The sequence below is a fragment of the Telmatherina bonti genome, assembly GCF_933228915.1.
Source record: "Telmatherina bonti genome assembly, chromosome: 2".
Classification (NCBI taxonomy): domain Eukaryota; kingdom Metazoa; phylum Chordata; class Actinopteri; order Atheriniformes; family Telmatherinidae; genus Telmatherina; species Telmatherina bonti.
The window spans coordinates 8,885,875-8,908,368 of NC_136620.1; the positions used below are offsets into that span (position 1 = coordinate 8,885,875).

At 43.4% G+C, this 22,494-nt stretch overlaps 1 protein-coding gene across 1 annotated transcript in view; it reads right to left on the reverse strand.

Moving 5' to 3' along the window:
• Positions 1–22,400, reverse strand: part of sf3b3 (splicing factor 3b, subunit 3) — a 34,297-nt gene extending 11,897 nt beyond the window's left edge. Inside the window, exons 1-24 of the mRNA XM_079248556.1 lie at positions 22,289–22,400; positions 21,442–21,582; positions 21,155–21,310; positions 20,452–20,622; positions 20,179–20,351; positions 19,893–20,034; positions 18,701–18,813; positions 18,313–18,450; positions 18,137–18,240; positions 17,887–18,052; positions 17,706–17,801; positions 17,147–17,219; positions 14,612–14,763; positions 14,220–14,375; positions 13,822–13,977; positions 12,910–13,053; positions 12,671–12,793; positions 10,639–10,793; positions 10,369–10,543; positions 7,507–7,712; positions 5,623–5,779; positions 1,637–1,762; positions 292–504; positions 62–160 (exon numbers count right to left, since the gene is read on the reverse strand). Coding sequence (XP_079104682.1) covers positions 62–160; positions 292–504; positions 1,637–1,762; positions 5,623–5,779; positions 7,507–7,712; positions 10,369–10,543; positions 10,639–10,793; positions 12,671–12,793; positions 12,910–13,053; positions 13,822–13,977; positions 14,220–14,375; positions 14,612–14,763; positions 17,147–17,219; positions 17,706–17,801; positions 17,887–18,052; positions 18,137–18,240; positions 18,313–18,450; positions 18,701–18,813; positions 19,893–20,034; positions 20,179–20,351; positions 20,452–20,622; positions 21,155–21,310; positions 21,442–21,511 — 3,264 coding nt within the window. The 5' untranslated portion in view covers positions 21,512–21,582; positions 22,289–22,400. The remainder of the gene's footprint in view (positions 1–61; positions 161–291; positions 505–1,636; positions 1,763–5,622; positions 5,780–7,506; positions 7,713–10,368; positions 10,544–10,638; positions 10,794–12,670; positions 12,794–12,909; positions 13,054–13,821; positions 13,978–14,219; positions 14,376–14,611; positions 14,764–17,146; positions 17,220–17,705; positions 17,802–17,886; positions 18,053–18,136; positions 18,241–18,312; positions 18,451–18,700; positions 18,814–19,892; positions 20,035–20,178; positions 20,352–20,451; positions 20,623–21,154; positions 21,311–21,441; positions 21,583–22,288) is intronic.
• Positions 22,401–22,494: the final 94 nt, after the last annotated feature.

Below are 22,494 nucleotides of genomic sequence, written 5' to 3' on the forward strand. Positions count from 1 at the left end.
CAGAGTGAGACGTTGGAAAAGGAGCCTTCTGACAGGACGGACGGACGGACGCTGCTTTTACCTTCTGTGACGCTCCGTTGAGAAGACCTCTGTCCCACAGTGCTTTGTTCCCCGTGGGGTCCTCATCCACATCATCACTGGTGTTAGGTGGCAGACGCACCTGGGAAAACAAACGTTTGACTTACACTCAGTATTTAAGAGCTCTAACGAGGGGATTTGTTTAACGTTTTGGTCGGAGCTGATTAAACACTTGTTCACACACAAAGCAAACACTCTTCACCCCGCACTTACGATGCTGATGTTGCCGAACTTGTCAGCAGAAGCCATGGTGTCGTAGTCCAGCAGACAGGCCGTCGTCACCCAGCGGGGATACGTGTCATCGGCGAAGATGATGAGCTGGTTCTCATTACGTCGGTAACGAACCCAAAACAGACTCTCCTGAACGTCGGACACGATCACACGCTGGCCGATGGTGTGGATGCCAGTCACCAGGGTGGGAATGTGCTGCGAGGAGGAAAACACAAAGTACATAGTTGGAAGATTATTAAGGAGAAATACGACATGATGCAGATGTGCAGCAGATTTAACATGTAAAACACACGCACACGCGGCTGGAAAGATCTGCCAGCGGTCGTCCACATGCAGCACGCATACCCTCCTAATTCCAAAGTCAACAAAACGCATCTTTCTGACAGAAATAAAAACTGAATTTTGTGAAGGCTTCTTAAACACGCTGCAGGCAACTTCCACCTTCCAAACCACCTGCAAAGCCTTTTACCCACACACACATCTGATCAATGTTCAGGCTCCTTCACATGTTTTTACCACCAGTTGTTTGCTTACAACGCTGTAACTGTAAAAATACGTACAAACCCACAACAGATTCATCAAATTTAGCTGGCATACGATCACATCCGGCTGCTGCCACTCAGCTGACAACACAACGCTACAAACACCTTCTGCATGAGTCCATTAAAACTGAAAGAGGAAAAACTAAAGCGTTTAGGATTAATGCAAATTAAACCCAACAGATAAAAGCAACAAACATCTTTGGATTTGGAGGAATGTTTCAAAGTTTCTTTCTCAAGTCAGTAATTATATAATATCTATGAAGCATCATCATCATCATCATCATCATCATCATCAGGATGAGGGAAATTAGGTGTTGGGCATAATGGGAACAAAGGCACCTGCTGGAATAACTGATCAGCTTATGTGAACGTTTCCGGCTGTAAAGGAGATTTGTGGTCATTTCCAGCTGCTGTGAAGTTGCATATAAAAGGTTTGCTGAGACGACAGAGGAAATAACCGACTTTTGCCTGACAAATCAACTGGTTGTGGGCGAGGTGTAGAGTAACTTCTCACTGGGATCAAGTCGGAGTTATGTTAAAGACATTAAAACTCCATTTTCCAGAGATCCTGCTATGTTTTCCTGTTTGAGGAGCAGCTGATGAAAACAGCAGGTTAAAGACACAAACTGGACGAAACGACGCAAAATCCTCAAGTCCAGTTTAATCAGCCCTTTACGAAACATGGCGGGAACAGACTGAAAGCAGATTAGATGGCTGATTCGTGGTGCCAAGCCTCTTTTAGACCTGGAGTTTCAGTAAAGGAGGACCTACGGTCCTCGTCTCACCTTGTTCTCACACTTGCGGAGCAGCTTCTTTTTGCCCAAGTCATAGATTCTCAGCAGCTTCCCGACACCAACTAGGACTCGTCCCTGGAAGGGAGCAATAGCCAGCGGCACGTCCTCCACTGGGGTCTGGAAGAGAGGTGGTTCAGGGAGAGATGAGTTGGTTTGTGGACAACAAAAAGAATCAAAAAATGGTTTGTGAAGTCTCAAAGACCTGAAGCAGCTGAAAGGGGACATTTATTCTCACATTTAGCTGCGTTTCCATGACATTTTTCTGCAACATTAAAGCAATATCTGCAAGTCTCGACAAGCTACAATTACAATTTGAACAGTATTTCGCGCATTAGCCTCAAGTCTCGTAAAATCTCATGAGTAACGAGACTTTTGCGGCTCATGCAAGGTCGTAGCGTTATTTTGCAGGTTTTCTACTTGCTACCGCTTTTTTAAGCTTTTCTTCATCATTTTTTCTTCTTTTTTATAACTCTGTAATTTGTAGTTTGTTCCACACTGCGCCATCTTTACTGGAAATGAACTGGTCACATGACCCCCCATGTCTCACGTAAATGCGAACAAAGTGTTTCCATTACACTTTTGCAATATGCACTACTCACAAAAAGTTAGGGATATTCAGCTTTTGGGTGAAATTTCACAACAAGCCTAAAATGCATTCAAACCTGTACAGGTGAACTTAATGTGATCTTCTCTAAGCTTTTAAATGCACATGTCCAACTGTTAAATGTTTCAATAAATTTTGCACAAGTTGCTGTTCTCTAACAAGGAGCTTAACGGCAAAAATCACGGCAGGTGTGTGATCCTTGAATTGACCAATAAATGTCCTGGTTCAATTAGAGCTGGTGTTTAAACAGTTGTCCTCGTCATGCTGTTCACATTTTGACATCATGAGACCAAGACGACACCTAACAATGGAACAACAGTCCCTTGCCATTGCCATGCTTCAAACAGGACGTTCTCAGACAGAAGTGGCCACTGAGCTTGGAGTGTCACAGAGTGTCATCAGCAGGTTGCAACAGAGATATGGAGAGACTGGAAGAGTCACAGAAAGGCCTAGAAGTGGACGTCCTTTGGCCACATCCCGTGCTGATGACCGCTACATTGTGAACACTGCCCTGAGAAACCGGATGATGAATGCCACTCAACTCCAGGCACGTTTAAGAGAGGTGAGAGGCACCCAAGTGTCACGTCAGACCATTGGAAACCGTTTCCATCAGCGTGGTCTGCGTGCTAGACGACCTGCACGGGTACCGGACCACACCACCAGGCACAGGCATCATCGTCTTGCATGGGCCAGGGAGCATTTACGCTGGACGAGGAACCAGTGGGCCTCAGTGCTGTTCTCTGATGAAAGTCGATTCACACTGAGCAGAAATGATGGCCGGCAACCATGTTGGAGACGTCAGGGAGAGCGCTATGCATCAGCCACTGTTGTCACCAGGCCAGCTTTTGGTGGTGGCGGTGTTACAGTGTGGGCAGGGGAGTCCACTTGGTACAGAACTGCCCTACACTTTGTGAATGGTACAGTGACAAGCCCATACTACCTGAATAACATCATTAATCCAGTGATTGTGCCCCTACATGAACAGCACAGGCCTAATTTCATCTTCATGGACGACAATGCTCCTGCTCATCGAGGCAGCATCATCAGGGAACGGCTGTTGGAGACTGGTGTACCTCAAATGGAATGGCCTGCACTCTCTCCAGACCTGAATCCCATTGAAAACCTGTGGGATCAGCTGAGCCGTCGTGTAGAGGCTCGAGACCCTGCAGCCCAGAACCTCAATGTCCTGAGGGCTGCCCTTCAAGAAGAGTGGGATGCCATGCCTCAGCAGGCAATAAGTTGCCTTGTGAACAGCATGAGACGTCGTTGTCAAGCTGTAATTGATGCTCAAGGGCACATGACGAGATATTGAGACGTTCACATTCTTTGTTGTGGTGTAACTACCATTGTTACCTTTTGTGTTGAATGAATTTTTTGAGATGAGGAAATCAGTAGTGCATCCTTCTACTTAAATGTCTTACTTTTATGATATTATATCACTGTAGCATGAACATATTGCATTTTCCATAAATTTCACCTGAAAGCCAAATATCCCTAACTTTTTGTGAGTAGTGTATTTCTATATGTAAACATCTGGAAAAAACCCCTTATGAGAGCGTAAAAACTTCGCAGCGATATTTAAGACTATTTTTTTTTTAGTCAGTAGGTGTTTCCATTCAAGTTTTTTTTATTGCGATATTTAGTTTTTGCACAGTTCTAGGTGGAATGGAAAAACACCTCCTGCAACAGTTCACAGCTGTAGAGCAATATCACTTTATTTTATTTTGCCGTTTTGCAGCAGTTCTGTACATTTCCTCCACCGAACGTCGCCCTGTTGCAACGCTGGTTGCTTAGTACAAGCTCCCGCTGATCCGCTGCAACATACGCTTCCACCTGCCTGATATCAAATAAACTGCAAGCACGAGCATGTGTCATATTTTACATTCTGGCAAACTGAAGCATTTCAGAGGAAGTCTTGCACGACTCGACACACAGCTGTGAGAAAAAGTGAGAAGCTGAATGTCTGATAAAAACAGGCTTCTGGTTCATGCCTTTCATTTGTGCATATTTCAGGTTAATCCCAGCACAGCCAGACAAGAAAAGTGTTTTAACCAGACAGGATGGTATGTCTGCAGTAAAAGGGCGGTAATGCTCCTCTAGGTGTGTGTGGTGAGGACACACTCTTCCAGACCTGATGGAAAGCTTTTAGACTTCTGACCTTTCAGAAAGACAATCTTCTTCTTTGCTTTTTTTAAAACGTTAAAAACTCTAAAAAAGGATTTAAAGTGACTGCTAGAGTTTCAAACATAATCATCCACACAGACATGCTTGCTCTGATTAGGCTGGTTATCTACCAACGTTTCACCTCTGATTTTATCTCAACTACAAGGATTTTGGAAAAACAGCTTATTTTTCTTCTCTCATTCAACACGAATTAAACATTGCTGAGAAAAGCTGAGAACTTTATCTAAAAATCATTTTCTAGGATAACAGAAACCATGACAACATAGTAAAACAGTCCAACTACATACACTTTCCCACAGTGCTTCACAGGCTGTGACGAGATGCTTTTGTCCCGATTCGATTCTGATTTTTTTGGGTGCTGATTTGATTCAAATGGCGAAAAACAAAAACAAAAAAAATGTATAAATTTTTTTTTTTTTTGCTCGTCATTTTTCATGATTTCAATGAGGAAAAAACCACCCAGTAACCAGACCATCATTCTGCTGCTATAATATCCAAGAAGACAAGTTAAAAGAGCAATAAAAACAATAAAAATGACTAAAATTTTATAATGGATAATTCTTATTTATTTGAAAAAATGCTTCTGATTTTTTTTTTTTTTAAACATAAAAAATTATTTTTAATATTGTGAAGCAAAAAAAATCCTTAAATTTGAATTTTCAATCCGTAGTACTTCATATATTCAGGCCAAAGATCATCCGTATGTGTGTGTGTACTCCTGCATGTCATGTCATGTCAGTGGGAATGTTGTACAGCATGCTGGGCTATTACCAGTAAAATACCAACATTTTGTAACAAGCTGGTTACGTGGTTGGGAAATCCCTGGGCTGTGTGAGAAGACATGGCTGATGCCGATGGCAGAACAGTGACTCATCACTCGTTTCTCCAGTTATCCCACATCAGGTAACAAACCCATGTGGGCTGATTCACCCGGGAGGGTCTCCACCCTGCTTGAGTGTCTGTGGAAATGCCCAAAGAGCAACATGGAGCAGAATTGGCCCCATGTCTGCCGACTTTGAAAGCCTTAAAGGGGTCGCAGACATCTCTGCCTGATCTCAGATGACAGTCAGCAGAATAAAAGTAGTTTTGTCACAACGCTGCACATTTGTTCTGACACGCAGACGGACAAAGGAACGGCAAAATGATGGAGCTAGGGGAAGAAAGGGTAAAAAAAGTGACGAAAAAGCACCTTGTGGACAAACTCGAGCTTCTCCCCTCCGCCAGTAAGCCGATAGGTGTAGATAAAGCCGCCTCCCACTGATCTGGGGTTGAGAATCATGTCTCTGGCGACACCCACCAGGACATACCAGTCGTCTCCCGTGTTGGTGAAACGACACGCTGCAACGCTGAAAGATTTCAAGCAGATTAAATGGAAGGAGATGTGAGATGTTAAAGAAACAATAATTACATAGAAATAATGTTCTGGAAAGTTAAAGCTACAACATAATCTCATTACATTAGCAGAACGAAACGTATTTAAGGCTGAAAGAGGCCTGCAGACCGGTGGAAGGAGAAATTATTTGTTATGTTAGTAACTAAGACGAGAGGCGGGTTGCAGGTTGCCACGGATACCCAGCTTCACTCCTACTTAAAATTTACTGATAAATTAGAGATTAATAATAAAAAACAAAGATGTGTTCATCTTGGCAGAAAAAGCAGTGATGATGCGGCACATTTCAGACCATGTCTCCATAGAAACGACGACAATGCTGCGCCGTGTTGTTCAAATGGCCGTAACTAGACGCACTTTGAGGGTCCAGACCTCGCGATTGGAGGCAAAATTTTCACGTTCGGGTTAATCTTCACATTAGAGCTTCTGAGAGACCATGATCCAGATTGCTCCCAACATATCATCACTTCCTCCTGAATGTGTTTCTGAGATTCCCTGAAAGTCTCATCAAAACACATCTGCAGCTTTTAGAGTTACGTTGCAGAGACACACACACACACACACACCTCCACCTTGGCGGAGGTAAAAACAACAAAGTGACTTTGCAACAGATTTATTGGGCTCATCATGTCTTTTCTCTCGTGGAAACGAGCCAATCAGAATAGAGAGACTCAAAAGCAGGTTCTACTCAGCCACAGTAAACAATTCCAACCCGTAACGTTTAATCCTTTCAGAGCCACGATGGAAACCTGCAGTTTGACTGACAGTGTGTCTCGCTGTGTGGTTGGTTTTGCTCTGAAATACAGTAACATTTAACACACTCACTGGTTTGCACTTTAAATTCACTCAACTGGACACATTTCTCAACCATATCTAACTTGCATGCCAAGCCAGCAGGTTAAATCCTCAGTTTAGTTGTCCTTCACACACCTGAACAACCACCAAATGTCCCACCTTGGTTCTGTAATTGTCTGGTTTTAAATCTAAAATATCATTTACAAAATGCTTTGATGTTGTAAATCTTCAGGATTCCTTTCATGACGACATTCATCACCAAACTTGTTTGCTTATTTCTCAACCCAGAGGTTGATGTGCATCGTAAACTGATGGCGAAGCGCCCTCTGCTGGATGTCCAGGTGAACTACGCCTGACACTTGGAAGCAGCGTTCCCGTCTGCGGCCTGAAGCGCTTCCAGACTGAAGTTCAGCCTTTTTATTAAAGCTTAAACTGATTTCTAACTTTACATAAAAGCAACAAGGAGCACAAATGGTCTTAAGCATCTACAGATGCAAACAGGACTTCTAAAAGCGACCACTGTTTTCACTTAGATGATGGCTATTCCAGCAGAAATGTGGAAATCTGATTTATATACGGAAACACACTCTCCACTGAAACGTTTCCTATAAGTTTACTGGAATCTCTATTAATGAGTTTCAATACATCTACTGGTCAAAATGGTTTCAATTACAAGATAAAGATATGAACAATAAAGAAAAACAGCAGCTACGGACACAACTACAGATGTTTCTGGAACATATACATGAGTTTCAGATGCGTCTCTAAATGTCTCATCGCTGAAACAAACAGCAGGCTCCTTCTTCCTACATGACGACCCTCTACGTCACCACCGTATCCAACACGACCACATTGTTCCCATGCTTCTGCTGCGTTTTCCCAGCTCACCTGAAGGCAGCTTCGTTCTGCTCCAGCTGCACCTGGTCAAGCGTTGAGCCCTGGATGGGGTTGACCAGTCGGACCAGAGAAGCCCACTGCCCAGCTCCGGCTTTAGGGGCGCCGAAGATGGCTTCGGGGAGATTCTCGTTGAGGAATGCAGCCGCCATCTCGGCAGCCAGCTCTCGCTCGTCCTCGCCAGCGGCTTCCACCATCTCCTGCAGAGACGTGCAACAAGCATCCGTGAGAAGGAGAACTTGGTGGAAACTTTTGTGAACGAGGCTTGAACATCTAGTTTTTTTCCATTTGATAACATCTGTGATCAGGTGAAATTAAAAGACAGCCTGTAAAACTTTAAATGTTTTAATGTAAATCATTTCATTGATTGATTTGGTAACGTGATGAGAAATACAACTGCTTTACTAAATAGTGAGAACGAGAGAAAAGTGAACAGGGAAAAAAAGCAACGGCTGCTGTTAAGTGACATTAACAGCAATTTAAAGACATTTTTTCTTTTATGTAAAGATCTATAAATAAAACATGTAAGAACTATGGGACATATTAACCCTTTACACTCTAAGACTTTATTTTTGGTCTGCCTGTCTTTTTAATGTAAAAGTTTTACCCTTTTAACCACAGCCAGCATGCAGGCCAGGGCCCCATTGGTTTATCGGAACCAGGTAAATCAGCTCACTCTTAAGATAATTACAATCAACCAGAGTTTTGCAGATTAAACGCCGATTTATTCTTTATTTTTAGTAAAATAGTAAATGCTGCTGAGCGTTGAGTCGTGTAGAATGATGTTTTTGCAGCTTTTGTCCACTAGATGGAGCGCTGACTCGACCCACACTCCTCACCGCTGCAGTCAGGCAACATTACAGGTGGGCGGAGCTTGCTGACAGGTAGATTCACAACGACCTTGTGAAATGAAAAAGACGCAACATGTTCCCAGTTTCAGTGTGATGACGAGTGTTTTTCATTTACGTTTTCTTTGCTAATGTCGTGCTAACTTATTTTAAGTTGTTACTGCCTGTCTGTAGTATATAGGGCGGCACACTGATACTAAGGCTGTTTCTCAGTTCAGGTTCTGCACACTTCCAAGTGCATGTGGCGCGCCAAGTCCTGTCTCAATTCAAAGGCTCCTTCGAGTCCACCCTTCATAACCACACTTCGTTTGGCTCCAGATCAGCTTAAAACGAAGTATACAAAAGACTTATCCTAAGCGCCCTCTAAGGTACCACCCGGTGTAGGTACCACACCAGCCAGAGCATTTATTTATTTCTTTCTATGTATATACACTAGGGCCCGACCGATATATGGGGGTCCAGGGTGATATCGGCTATCGGTAAAAAAAAATTGCCGATTTTTTTATTGATTTATTTTTGTCATGTTTGTTTCTGAGACTGCCAAGTTAAAATGCAACTGGGCTACTTATCCAGCAGATGGCGCCCATGTCTGCTGGATAAGTAGCGGGGGCGGGGTCATCCTTGCTCATGGCTGCCTACCGTAGAAGCCGAGACAGAGCAAACCGGACGGTGAAACAGATAGCAGCTGAGCCAAGTAAAGTGAAGTCTGCTCACCAGCATTTTATATTTGTCACTGGTAAGTTGAAATGTTAAACAAACACAGTTGTGTTTTCCCTCTACAAACTTGTCATTGCGTGCCTCGTGGCCGCGCTGCAGCAAGGAAAGCGGCTGCTAGTGTTTAGCCTCGTGAACATGTGTGAAAGTTGGTGGCTGCGTGCCATTTACACAACTTCTGAATACTTTGAATTTTTTTCTGGTAGATGGATTTGTCGGCCATTATGTCGGCTATCGGCCTGCTTTCAAGTCTTTATATCGTTATAAAAAAACCCATATCGGTCGGGCCCTAATATACACACATATTTGTCCCAGCAGACAAGCTGGGAGGACAGCGGCATTGTGTCCACAATGAATTTCATTCCAGTCGTCCTCAGATGTATTCGTCCCCTTTTATTAAAGAAAAGGCTGAATTTATTACAATTACTCAGATTACTGGAGACTGAAATAAGGAATAATGACTAAAAAAAGTGCTAAATTATTTGAGTTAAAGAAAAAACAAAAACAAATGTGTCCTGGACAAATTAGAGACTTTTCTGTTGAACAGTGGGACAAAATACCTGTCAACAGGTGCAGAAGTCTGACTGAGAGGAACAGAAAACACCCGACTGGAGCGGAAACATTAAAGGATTTTTTAAACAAATATTAGTTCATGACAAATGTATATTTATTTAGTTTTTAAGAAATCTTTCTATTGAACCAAAATTAGAATATTATTTCATGATTTTCATCAAATTTGTCATTTATTATTACTTTTGTCAGTTCCAGCTCATTTCCCAGGCAGCTGTTTTTCTCAATTCAATTCAACTTTATTTATATAGTGTCAAATCACAGCCATGCCATCTCCAGACGCTTTACAGAGAAAAAAACATGAAAGGGAAAAAATTAAAGCAAATTCATAACAGCCTATATAAGGAAAGCCAACAGATTGAGTTGGACGTCCAACTCAATCTCCCATCCTGAGCAAGCACACTGGCGACAGTGGGAAGGAAAAACTCCCTTTTAACAGGAACTCCTCCTTTAATGGGAGGGTATGAATACATATGAGGACGACTGTAAATGTGTCTAACAAGGATTATTTGTCACTGAAGTTAACGTCGTCTCTGTTAGCAACAGAAACGTCTGTCTGTAAGCTCGCATAGCGCTAGCTGACAGCCTAAAGCCAGTAGATAAGTCAAAATCTGCACCCAGTCACTTTGGTCCTCCAGATTTAGTTTATAAACCTGTCAGTCAGACCTGAGGTGGTTTATAACTTTAAATCCACTCATCATTTGACATGGAGGCCACTCCTTACCTCAGCCATCTGCTGCTTCCGCTGAGCTTTGGTGGCCTCTGTGTAGGCGTTGTGGTCGGTCTCGATCAGGATGAGGTTGTTGGTCTCCGGGTGGATTACAAATTTCCTGGGAGTGTACTGCAGAGGGAAGGCCACCTGGTTGAAGACCGCTCCAAGTTTCTCCAAAGCCAAAATCCTGCCAATCAGAACGTGACAGGAAGGAGGTTGAACAGAGAGGTTAATGGACTTCAGTCTGACAGCTTCTGTCCTGAGACAGGTTTCATGTTTTACCTCAGCGTGTTGGTGGAGATGGCGACGATGCCCTCAGGGCACTGCTCAGAGGCGAAGCCAGAGGCGTACTCCAGGGTCTCATACGAGAGGGGGGTGAGGTGGAAGCGGGACTGGTACGAGTAGCTGAGCCAGGAGCGACTGGACATGGCCAGCACCTGTCAACAGGCGGAAAAGACGTGTTACAGCTGTGTGATGGAAAGTCATTGCCACGGACGTCCTCCTCACAGACAGCGAGTGCTTTGCAGAACCGGGAGACTCGCGCTAAACGGCTGCAGACACATCCAGCATGAACACACACACACACACACACACACACACAGTGGTTATCTGCCTGATCTCACAGCAACAAAGAGGGTGATTAATCGCTTTTAAATCAAAATCACAATTAAATGTTGGAATTGGCAAATGAGGAGGCGTGGGATTCATTTTGGCGCCTGATCCAGGTTCCAGTTTCACAAATCCGCTCGCTCCAGGCATAACGGTGTGTTCACACCAAACTGAACGCTCGCCGCTGGTCACTAAAATGTCACTTTTGTGTCCAACACCCAAGACACTCCTGACACATTTGCCGCTTGTTGGGAGCGAGCGGCGAACGCGGCGGGAAAGAGAGGGAGGAAAGGCGGAGCTTTCCTTCCGGTCAGTCTGAATGATGGTGGTCACTGCCCTACAACAAGAGCCGCATTCAGCAAAGAGGCGCCACCTCTCCAAACAAAGCGTTCCCATGCTACGTTGCCAAATCAGTAACATTCAGCTTTTTAGCAAGGAATGGTTATCCTAAATATTGCATGGAGTAACAGCATTCTCATGCAACAGTATGTGGTGAAAATACAATAACGCCTCCAGAATGTGGGTGTTTCTTTTTTTTTTTTTTTTTTTTTTTTTTTTTTGGGGAATGTGGGTGTTTCTATTTCAATCAGCCAGAACTGGCAACTCTGACAGGGTCAGTTAGGGCTGTTAGGACAGCAGTGTTTCTGCAAGCAGCCTGCAGCTCGTTTGTAGAGAGAACTGCACCGTTGAGGATCATTATGACTTGTTTAGATGCATTTTCAGAAAGCCAGCGACTGCGATGAGAGCCGCATGCGATGAGGAACACTGTCGTAGGGCGTCTCAGCCCCGTGTCTGGGTTCACCAGATAAATCGTAGGCGTTCTCCAGGAGCTGCGAGCTGATCGCTCTGATTGATTGACGCCCTGCATCAAGTGGCCAAAGTTCAGATTTTCCATCTCTAGTGTTTGAGGCACGTCAAGCTTATAAAACTTTATAATTTTTGGCGCGTGGCGCGCATCACGCCACCATGGCAAATGCTGAAAACGTGCCGCGAGAAAGCTTGGCGCCTCCTTGACGCGCCTCCACATAGACTTTACATGTAAACCTGACGCTCTTGACGCGTTTGGTCTGAACACACCATAACTTCTGACATCACATTTAAACCACGGTCCAAACGTTCTTTTTTTACCCAGACACGTCCTCTTCATGAGAAATGCTTCAACTCAGCTTCCAATACATTTACATCAGATTAGTGCTGCATTTCACTCCTCACAGCCAGAGAGGAGGAAGAGGAGGAGGCCATTCCAGCAATTCAACTGAATTCAAATTTATTCATGTAGCATCAAATCACGGCAATGCCATCTCAAGATGCTTTACAGACAGAAAAAAAAAAACCCCAAAACATAATGAAACCCAATTCATAATAGCCAATATAAGGAAACCAGCAGAGAAACTGGGAGAAACATGTGGGTCACTCTTCCTCCTCTTTTCAGACAGAAAGTTTGGCCGGTAAAACATGATCAACTTTGCCTTTTTCATTTAGATATTTCTATTGTTTTGATGTTTGTAGAAGAAAGCAGATTTAATTCCAGACGGTCCATCCAGCTTTGTTTCTTTATTTCCATTTTTCATCCTTGACTGAATAAAATCTTTTAATCCTCACAGATAAAAAAATATAACTTTAGAAAGAGATAATGAAAAAGTTAACTATGTTTCTATTTTGTCTTTTTGTCCATGTTTATTTCTCAAAAAGAAATGTCCCTTACCGCTTCCTGTCCCTGCATCCTGACTCTGAACAGTTTGACCGGACGGGACCCCAAGTAGCGTGTTCTGGTGTCGGACAGGTCGCCGGTCACCGGGTCTAAGACCGTCCTCAGCAGCACACCGTTCTGGAAGAGACCACGAAAACACACATTGATGAACTTCTGGCTGCAGGTAATTGTGCCATCTTCATGCCAGAACAGGGGAGAATTTAAAACAAATAATCCTGAATGAGAAACATCACCTGCAGCCCGATGTTGAGGTAGAGGAAGCCGATGGACCCCTTGTCTCCGAGTTCATCCTGTTTCTCAACCCCCCCCATCTCCACGATGCACAGACTCTCTGGCTGGGCGGGAAGGGCCTGCATGCTCAGCGGCTGCAGACAGTCCTGAATACGACAGACGTTTCCAGGGTTACAGCGATCTCTTCACACATCAGCTTACAGATAGATAGAGGAAGAAGAAAGGTGCTTTTTGGATTCATTATGACCTGAAAGAAACCTTTCTGGTGTTTACACATCTATTAAGTGAGGTTTACAGGCTGAATGAGACTCTGTGTCTCCATGGCGATAAAGACAACAAACACCAAACAAACATGAAGCTCGGTGAGGTTCACATCTGGATAGTCTCCGCTGGCTGATGTGCAAAGCTTGGAGCAGAAGACAGAGGAAGGCTCCAGAGTAAGGGAGTGGAGCAGCAGGTGGAAATGGTCAGGAATCCACTGGGAGCAGGTGGATGTGGGATGAGGAAACAAGCCTGTGCAGGAGGCCTCATGTTGCTTCAAACCTTTCCTCAGGGAGGGCTGCAGCTGATGCTTAAGCACATAAACAGCTCCTGGCCTGAGAAGGCACAAAGCTTTGTTTTGTCTGGGGGGGGAAATCATGCCAAGCATCTTCTCCAGACATGAAACATTCATGTACTGTTTCAAACCGGTTCATGATGTTACCCAGATGTCCAGATAATGTGTACACTGCAGCCATTTGGCTGCAGGATGAGGTGCTTTATCGAGTTTGCATCACGGAGGATCGTGAGGAAAAGGTTAGACGGCATCTATTCCTTTATCAACCAACCGTAAAGAGAGATGTTTATTTATTTGATATGAGAGAAATGAGAGATTTTTTACTGAGATTCAGGATTCAAGGTGTTTCTGCTCGTACCGAAGGGTCCAGGGAGATGATCCGGACCGTGTTGTCAACCAGCCCGACAGCCAGGAAGCGAGAGCGTTGCTCACCAGGTGGGACGTTGGCCAGGCTCATGCAGACAACGTCTGCAGACATCTCCTTTCGCTCCGTGTACTCGTTCAACTGGCCGGACTGGAAACAAAGCAGGGAAACGCTGTTCAACCATCGAAAATAAAAACTACATTTTCTCTCCACACTGACATTATAAAATGTAAAATAAAAATTAAAAAAAAAAAAACGTTTAACTCCCAAAAGTTACACTTAATCAACAGTTCAACCTCCTGTTGCAATTTTATGACTAAGGTAAGGTAGTTAATGTGTTTATACAACACACACACACACAAACACAGACACACACACACACACGCTCTCACCGGGTCCATTTCAAAGTAGACCAGCTCTCCTCCTGTCAGGGCGATGACCACTTGCCTCTGGTTCACAGCACAGCGTACAATTGTTTTCTTACCAGGAGTCTTCCACTCGTTCACACGCTTGTCTGCTCGGATGTGGCGGATACCGTCCGGGTAAACCTGGACGAGGAACGACGGGACAGAACAGGACAAATCTGCAGTAAGGACGACGACAGGATTGAGCAGAAAACCAGTAAAGTAGACCTTCTGGAAGCATTTTTCCTGTTATTTCTGTAACAATGAACCCCTAACCTGCTTGCTAACAGAGAAAACACGATGCAATACTTGTATGTAAACACATGAGGCTTTTTTTTCTCATCAATTTCTAATTCAAGCTGCATGTAAGTCCTGCTCACCTGCACCAGAGCGTCCTCACCAAGCAAAGAACAGGAGAGAGTGGGCGTCGTTCCCAGAAAGCCAGAGTCTGTCACTTCTTCAACAGTCTCTCCGATGGACAGAACCAACGTGGCGTTGACGAAAGACACGATGATGTAGGCATCAAACTCATCTGATAAACGACAGCAGAGAACGGAGCGATGGTGAGATATGCTCAGGTGGTCAACGGTACAACAAGTTAAACATGTAACTGAGTGGCAAAAGACCTGCGGTGTGCACGTACTTCACAGTCACTGGAATCCTAAAATAAGAGTGATTCAGATTTCTGCGTTTTGGGTACGTTTAAACCTGCATGATGGTCAGAAGACTGAAGGATGCTGCACAGGAGGGTTTAGGCCAGAAGAAGAGAAACCAATTCCCTGAATTCATTTACAATTATATGTAAAACATTTAGCACAGTAATAATACAAACACACATACGTGTGTGTGTATAAAATAATGCTAAATTATCAATAAATAAAAACAATATAAATACTGAAATAAATTCATAATATTAAAATAAAGACATAATGGTAAAAGTAAAAAAAAAAAAAAAAATGTAAATAAAAAGAAAAAAAAAAAATCAAAACAAAAAAATACATAAATAAATACATTTTTAAAAAGGCCAGAGGAAATTTGCAGAAAATTTACAACATAACTGTCCAGGCCAGTGGAAGTAAATCAGGGTGGAGAAATAAAACTTCTACTTCAGTAGAAGCTGAATGGCCTCATATTAAATGATAGAAGTTAATAATAAATAATAAATTGATCTTTAAAATGATGTTAATTAAAATATTTATTATTTCTATAGTTTTGTAACAACAGAAAGGATTTAGGTTAAAAGTTATTTTCCAGCAAGCAGCTTTACTGTTGTTCTACTTTTAGATACTGCATGGAGCCAACAGCTGAGGTCCAGGGTGTGTTCTGGATTCCTCTTCAGTGTTTAGTTTGACCCATTTTAGAAATGTTAAACGCTAAACTAGCTTATTATTTAGGAGGTAAACCATTGAGCCTCTTTCTGATTACCTCGTGTAAATATGTTGTACGTTTGGGGGAAACAGTGGCTGAAACATGTTGCGTGTTTTCTCTTCTACAGTCATTCTGCAGATGCTTTTATCCAAAGCGACTTACATAGAGTGAGAACAACACAAGCAAGAAATCAAGCAGCAGAAGACATCTTAGACAACTGCTGCGAGCCCAGTTGGACGCAGGTGTTGCCAGATAGTGCTACAGGCAGAGATTTTATTTGTTCCTTTCCTGCAACATTTCCCTAAAACACAGAAAGAATAAATCTCACAATGTTTGTTGCAAAGAACTGATCCAAGTTCTCCAAGTCCTCTGACTTGAGTTAAACTAAGTGCTGAGTGTTCAGCTTGCTCTTAAAAGTAGACAAGGACTCTGAAGATTGAACATTTTGGCAGGTCGTTCCACCACCGTAACAGAGGAGAAGAGTCTGGCTCGGGATTTGGCCCCACACAGTGGTGGTAACGCTCGGCGCCTGGTGGAGCGTAACTGTGGGGGGGGAGGAGTGTGTCTCTGGATGAAAGAGTGTGTCTCTGGATGAAAGAGTGTGTCTCTGGATGAAAGAGTGTGTCTCTGGATGAAAGAGTGTGTCTCTGGATGAAGGAGTGTGTCTCTGGATGAAGGAGTGTGTCTCTGGATGAAGGAGTGTGTCTCTGGATGAAGGAGTGTGTCTCTGGATGAAGGAGTGTGTCTCTGGATGAAGGAGTGTGTCTCTGGATGAAGGAGTGTGTCTCTGGATGAAGGAGTGTGTCTCTGGATGAAAGAGTGTGTCTCTGGATGAAAGAGTGTGTCTCTGGATGAAAGAGTGTGTCTCTGGATGAAAGAGTGTGTCTCTGGATGAAAGAGTGTGTCTCTGGATGAAAGAGTGTGTCTCTGGATGAAAGAGTGTGTCTCTGGATGAAAGAGTGTGTCTCTGGATGAAAGAGTGTGTCTCTGGATGAAAGAGTGTGTCTCTGGATAAAGGAGTGTGTCTCTGGATAAAGGAGTGTGTCTCTGGATGAAAGAGTGTCTCTGGATGAAAGAGTGTGTCTCTGGATGAAAGAGTGTGTCTCTGGATGAAAGAGTGTGTCTCTGGATGAAAGAGTGTGTCTCTGGATGAAAGAGTGTGTCTCTGGATGAAAGAGTGTGTCTCTGGATGAAAGAGTGTGTCTCTGGATGAAAGAGTGTGTCTCTGGATGAAAGAGTGTGTCTCTGGATGAAAGAGTGTGTCTCTGGATGAAAGAGTGTGTCTCTGGATGAAAGAGTGTGTCTCTGGATGAAAGAGTGTGTCTCTGGATGAAAGAGTGTGTCTCTGGATGAAAGAGTGTGTCTCTGGATGAAAGAGTGTGTCTCTGGATGAAAGAGTGTGTCTCTGGATGAAAGAGTGTGTCTCTGGATGAAGGAGTGAAGGTAGACTGGAGCCGTTTTAGTTTTGTAAACCAGAAGCAAAGCTTTGAATTTGACGCGCTGCGACTGGAAACCAGTGCAGCGTGATTAGCAGCGGAGTGGTTTACCTTCGATGTGTCTGCGAACCGTCCACACAGCGTTGGGGTTACCGGGCAGCTCAGAAACGGCCATCTCTGAAACCTGGCAGGGACGGAGAGAGAAGGAAACGGAAAACACACAAAAGATGATTTCAGAAGTATTAAACTGTCCATAAAACAAAAAAAAAAATCCTCTTTGACAGGAAGGTGATTGTGTGATCTAAATGAAGCAGTAATTACTCTCAGCTGTAGCGAGCTGTTTGTTAAATCTACATCACAACGTGTAGTGAAGCCAGTCATGAATATTTATCTGTCAAGTCTGAAAAGCCTCAAAGCAGCACGTTATCCTGAGCTTAAGAGCATATTCACTCACTCATTACTTTATCACGCCCTCCTGCTCATAAGCACTAACCAGCCAATCACATGGCAGCGTCTCTGTGCATTTAGTTGTGTTGATGTGGTCAAAATAATGTGTTGATGCTGAATTCAGAACAAGAGACTCTTCAGCTTTAACTCAGAGAAGAGACATGAAGTTTCATCATTTCTTCAGCCAGCAAGGTGTGTGTGGGTTGAGTTTAAGTGTGTTTACCTCCAGTCCATGCCGGAGGACCCTGAGAGTAGACCGTGGTCCTCGTCCACAAGCTGCGTAAAGCTGAGGCGTGTCTTCATTTGCCAGATCAGCAATCTAAGGAGCGGACACGGAGACACAACGGGTTAAACCAGACCAAAGACGTTCTGATTAAATCTGCGTCACGGTGAAAGACTCTCACCTGGCAGGACATGATGGGGGACAAGTTCTCTTGCTCGTCCACCAGCACCAGGTTCTTGAGCGGCCGAGGCTGAAAGAAGAAGGTGTCTCCTTCTTCCAGCGGCATTGCCGAGGAGAACTCTGGCTCTTCGTCATCGTCGCCCAAGTGAGCGATTTGGTAAAGGTAACTAAGGGAGACGGAGGTAAAACCACGAGCTTTAGACGGAAAGTTAAAGTGAAGGAGCAGAATGCTTAACGCAAAAAAAACTTACTGATTTCCAAACTCCGAGGCCACAAACAGAAAACCGGTCTTCAGGACACACATTGCCGTGGCAACAGGGATTGTATCAAAGTACTTGAGCCGGATTTCTGTGACCTACAAGACAACACGTTGCTGAGGAACACACAGCTGGCTCTGAAGACCCGTGAAGAATCTGGCTCTACTCACCATTTCTTCATCCGTTTCCAGCGTGACCTTGAAGATGTCTCCCTGCTCCGTCTGGGCCAGGAAGAAGAACATGGACTTGGTCTTGTGGGTGGCTGAGCAGACGAATATCATGCCGCGCTCGGGGTCATCCAGGTCATTCTGTGGGAACGGACGCACAGGAAGCAGAATGGAAAACATTCATATGGAGAACAACAAAAAGAGACCAAAAAGTTGAGTGAGGGGGTTCTACAGCCATCTATCTCCCACAGGAAACAGGAAAAATATTTTCTATTCAGTTTCTATTCAGGTAATGGCAGCATGAATCTTCCCAGTCACGTGTCCCACACCGCCATCCGGCTTGTAGCGGACGCCAGAATCAAGCCGAAGCATGTTTTATGTTGGGACTCACCCTGCGCCGTGGAATGGGACAGCGAATGTCCGGCTGGTCTCCAAAATTCTTGTAAGTGATGTAATTTTCTGAACAGATCAGAACTCCGCTGGGCCCGTCTGAACCACCAGGAACTAGACGGAGGAGGGATACACAAGGCGTGTTTCGTTTTTAACCACAATGGCAGTGAAAGCAGAGAATCAAGCAGCATTTCCTTCATGTCTCCAGTCAAGCTGACCAGAAGCATTTCTGAGTTTGTGTTGAGATCAGAGAGGCTGAATCTTTCTCCATTTTTCATCAAAGAGACATGACACACTCATCACTTCTACGCCACGCTGATGGACGTCCTCAGTCCTCCAACAGTTTGCATTATTTACCGGCAACGCCTGCAGAAGATTTGTAACTTCACAGCAGACTACAGTGAGCTGTCATCCAGCAGTGAAAGCCGACTATATCACAACAGAGCATTAAAAGCGACCCAATGGTCTTCAGCTGCTAAACATATCCCATAATGCAGCGTGCTGAAGAGGGGAAGAAGCGTGGGATGGAGCCTGTTATAGGTGCAGAAGCATGTCGTGTTCACTTGAACAGAAGAATAAAAGCTTTGAGTTAAACTTTCCCTGAAAAAACCTTTTTAAAAACTTGTTTTTAATGATCTTTTTTTTAAAAATGGCACAAAAAGTAAATTTCTTTGCTTTTGTGACATAAAGTTCTAAAGTTTAGCTTTAAAACTTTAATAGGTGAAGTGAAGAAAATGACTGAAGTCATTTCAGATGGAGGGAAAAGAGGCTGAAATTAACACTATTTGATATCAATACATTTGAGCCTAAAGTTAAATTGTAAAACAGCAGTGACGTCTTTCCAGACACTGAAAAAAAGGACCCGAGCGACATCTGAATGCGTTCTTTCATCATGCGACCACGACACGCAGGCGATCCACTGACTGATTTTGACCTCAGCTTACATGTTTGTGGCCAAAGAAAAGGTTAATCCTGCAGATCCAGGCAAGTTTTAGCATGATAACAAGTCAGCTTACAGGACAAAAACATTAGTTATAAAACCCTGAAGAAAAGGTTTTCTTCTCATCTTTACCAAAATCAGACACAAACAACTAGTTAGAGCTTGTGACAGACTAATAGTTGTCAAAATGCCCTTTTCAGCTAAAGCCCTTTACAGGCAGACTGGAGAAGAAACTGAACATCTGTGTCTTTACCTGTGATGAGGAAGTTTCCGTGCTCCTCCAAAGCCTCGCTGTACTTTCGGACCACGTGATTCAAACCAAGATCCAGCTCATAAAACGTCAGCGTCTGTTGTGTGTTTGCAGCAGCTTCTCCTGTTGGGTCATTGTCAGCTTCCTGGAGAGGAAAGTCACACTCATTCTAGGCTGAATCAGAGGAGTTCCGACTTCTCATTGGAAATCCGACGCTACAGCTTCCTCACACACTCAATCTAAAAGTCTGAGGAGCATGAACCAAGGTCTTCGTTGTCCATCACCTTACCTCATAGTCCATTTCCAAGCAGGCAAACATTGGATTCTCAAAGCCAACATCCACTCCCACCACGTGATAGACCAGCGTGTTGGCCTTGTGGGCTTCCAGAGGAGAGGAGATGGTCAGTCTGGCAGCTGCATCTCTGTTCAGAATGTAAACCAGCTTCTGTTTCTCTATTGCTCCTAAAGTGGAAGATAAAACATCCAAATAACATTTATTAATAGAGAGTAGAATGGGACTGAAAACCAGGCTCTGTTAGCTACAAATGAAATTAAATCTCACCAATCATGACGGCTCTGCCTTTAGGGTCGACAGCCAGATACTGTCCAGGGACGATCCGCCGGCAGCCACTCTTACCAAACGTTTCCTGGTGGATCTTTTCAAACATGTTTTTTGATGGATGATACTCCAGGATGACAATACGACCGCTGTCACTTCCCACCACAATGTAATCTGCAATTACAGAGTTAAGAGCTTAACCAGAGAGAAAATCTTCTGGATGAGGTGAAGAAAAGGCTACGCTGTGGTCCAACTACTCTAATCTACCAGCTATCTTTGAGTTTCCATTTGCAACAACAATTCCAATTAATGCACCCAAAGAGCTTATTTCAAATAATAATGAACAAATAAACCAATTTTCCTTTGTTTATTTGTTATAACTATGCTAATGAATAATGCTCATAAATCAGAAGGTACCAGATTAAAGATTCAAGAACTCCTCCTGCAAATCCAATTTAGCATCCATAGATGGAAAAACACACGGCAAGACCAAATGATAAACTATTACAATAGAAATTAACAGTAAGACATTGACACTTTTATACACCTTCATACCACAAGCCCATTTCCAGCAAAATCTAATGAGTCTTTAATGAAAAGCAACAACACTCAATTCACCGCAAGCAAGACAGGTATGGTTTTGATGCATAATCTCTCGACAGACAATGATGCAAACATCAAAATCAATGTAATCATGGTTGCATACCTTTAGTTCCTCCTGTGAGTCTGAAGGCCATCAGAGATCTAACAATGCCAAACACCTCCACTGTGAGAAGAGTGTGCACCTTTCCTGTGTTGGCATCAGGCCGCAATAATTCCAGGATCTTTCCTCTGGAAACGACAATCTCTTGCATTTTGGTTCCTGCAAAACCACAAACATCAGCTGAGTGTGCACAATCTAAAATCTGTTTTTCATTCATCAGGTTGAGATGACTATGATCCAATCAAACAGGAAGGTGGACAATTTAAAGGGATGATGATGGCATGGCTCACCTGAGAAGTTTCCATGGATGGCATGGGAGATGCCAGTGGCACGCTGTAGAGTGATGTTGTAGAGAAACATGGCTCCCTTTTAATGGTTTTCACACAATGTTCTTCTGGGGCAGCCAACAGAGAACTTGGCCCGGCTCAGAACTAGACAAAAAGGGTTGAAAACAAACAGTACACAGGCTGTAAGCACTTTCTAGTCATGGATAAATGTTAGAAATATAACATGATTAACTTCAGTACAATGTGGATGTTTAGGAGGGTCATTACAAAAGGGTAACTATATCAGCAAGCTAGTGCTTTACGGAACAAATACTCCTTTTAAATATGAACAAAGAATGAATAAATAATGTAGTTAGCATTAATGTTTCCATGCCTACATGTTTAATTAACATGAATGTTTCCATGCCTACATATTCAATTACCATGAATGTTTACATGCCTAGATGTTTAATTACCATTAATGTTTACATGCCTAGATGTTTAATTAACATTAATGTTTAATTTAAATTAAAAACTAGTTAAAACTGCAGCGCATTGCTAGCATTCGCTAGCCACTAGCTAGGCTAGGCTAGCATAACATTATGAACATTAACCATTACCAGTTTCTTTCTGGTTAAGATATGTTACTGTGGAGAGTTTTACATAATTATTTAACAATAACCTCGCAACAACAGGCCTACTTTAAGTTTATTTGATAATAAATGAGAAGCTTTTTCATTCAAAGCGCCACTTTTTAATGACGCTTCCACAACTTTCTGATTGTATTAATCAGATATCTGTAATAAACCCCCGGCATATCACGTGCATCTCACTGCAAACATGCGACAGAATTGTAAAACACCATATTTACCAGCGTATTTATTCAGATGATTCTGATTTCAGATGGATTTAATCTCATGAAGACAAAGATTTCTCCGCAACCCGGGAAGCCGACGATGTGCAGCCGTCTGAGAGGTCCTTCGGCAAACACTACGTCATGACGGCAGGTGGCTCAAATAGTGCCTGACAGCAATGACAGGTTGTAATGGCTCATTATGTCCACCTGATGTCACCAAT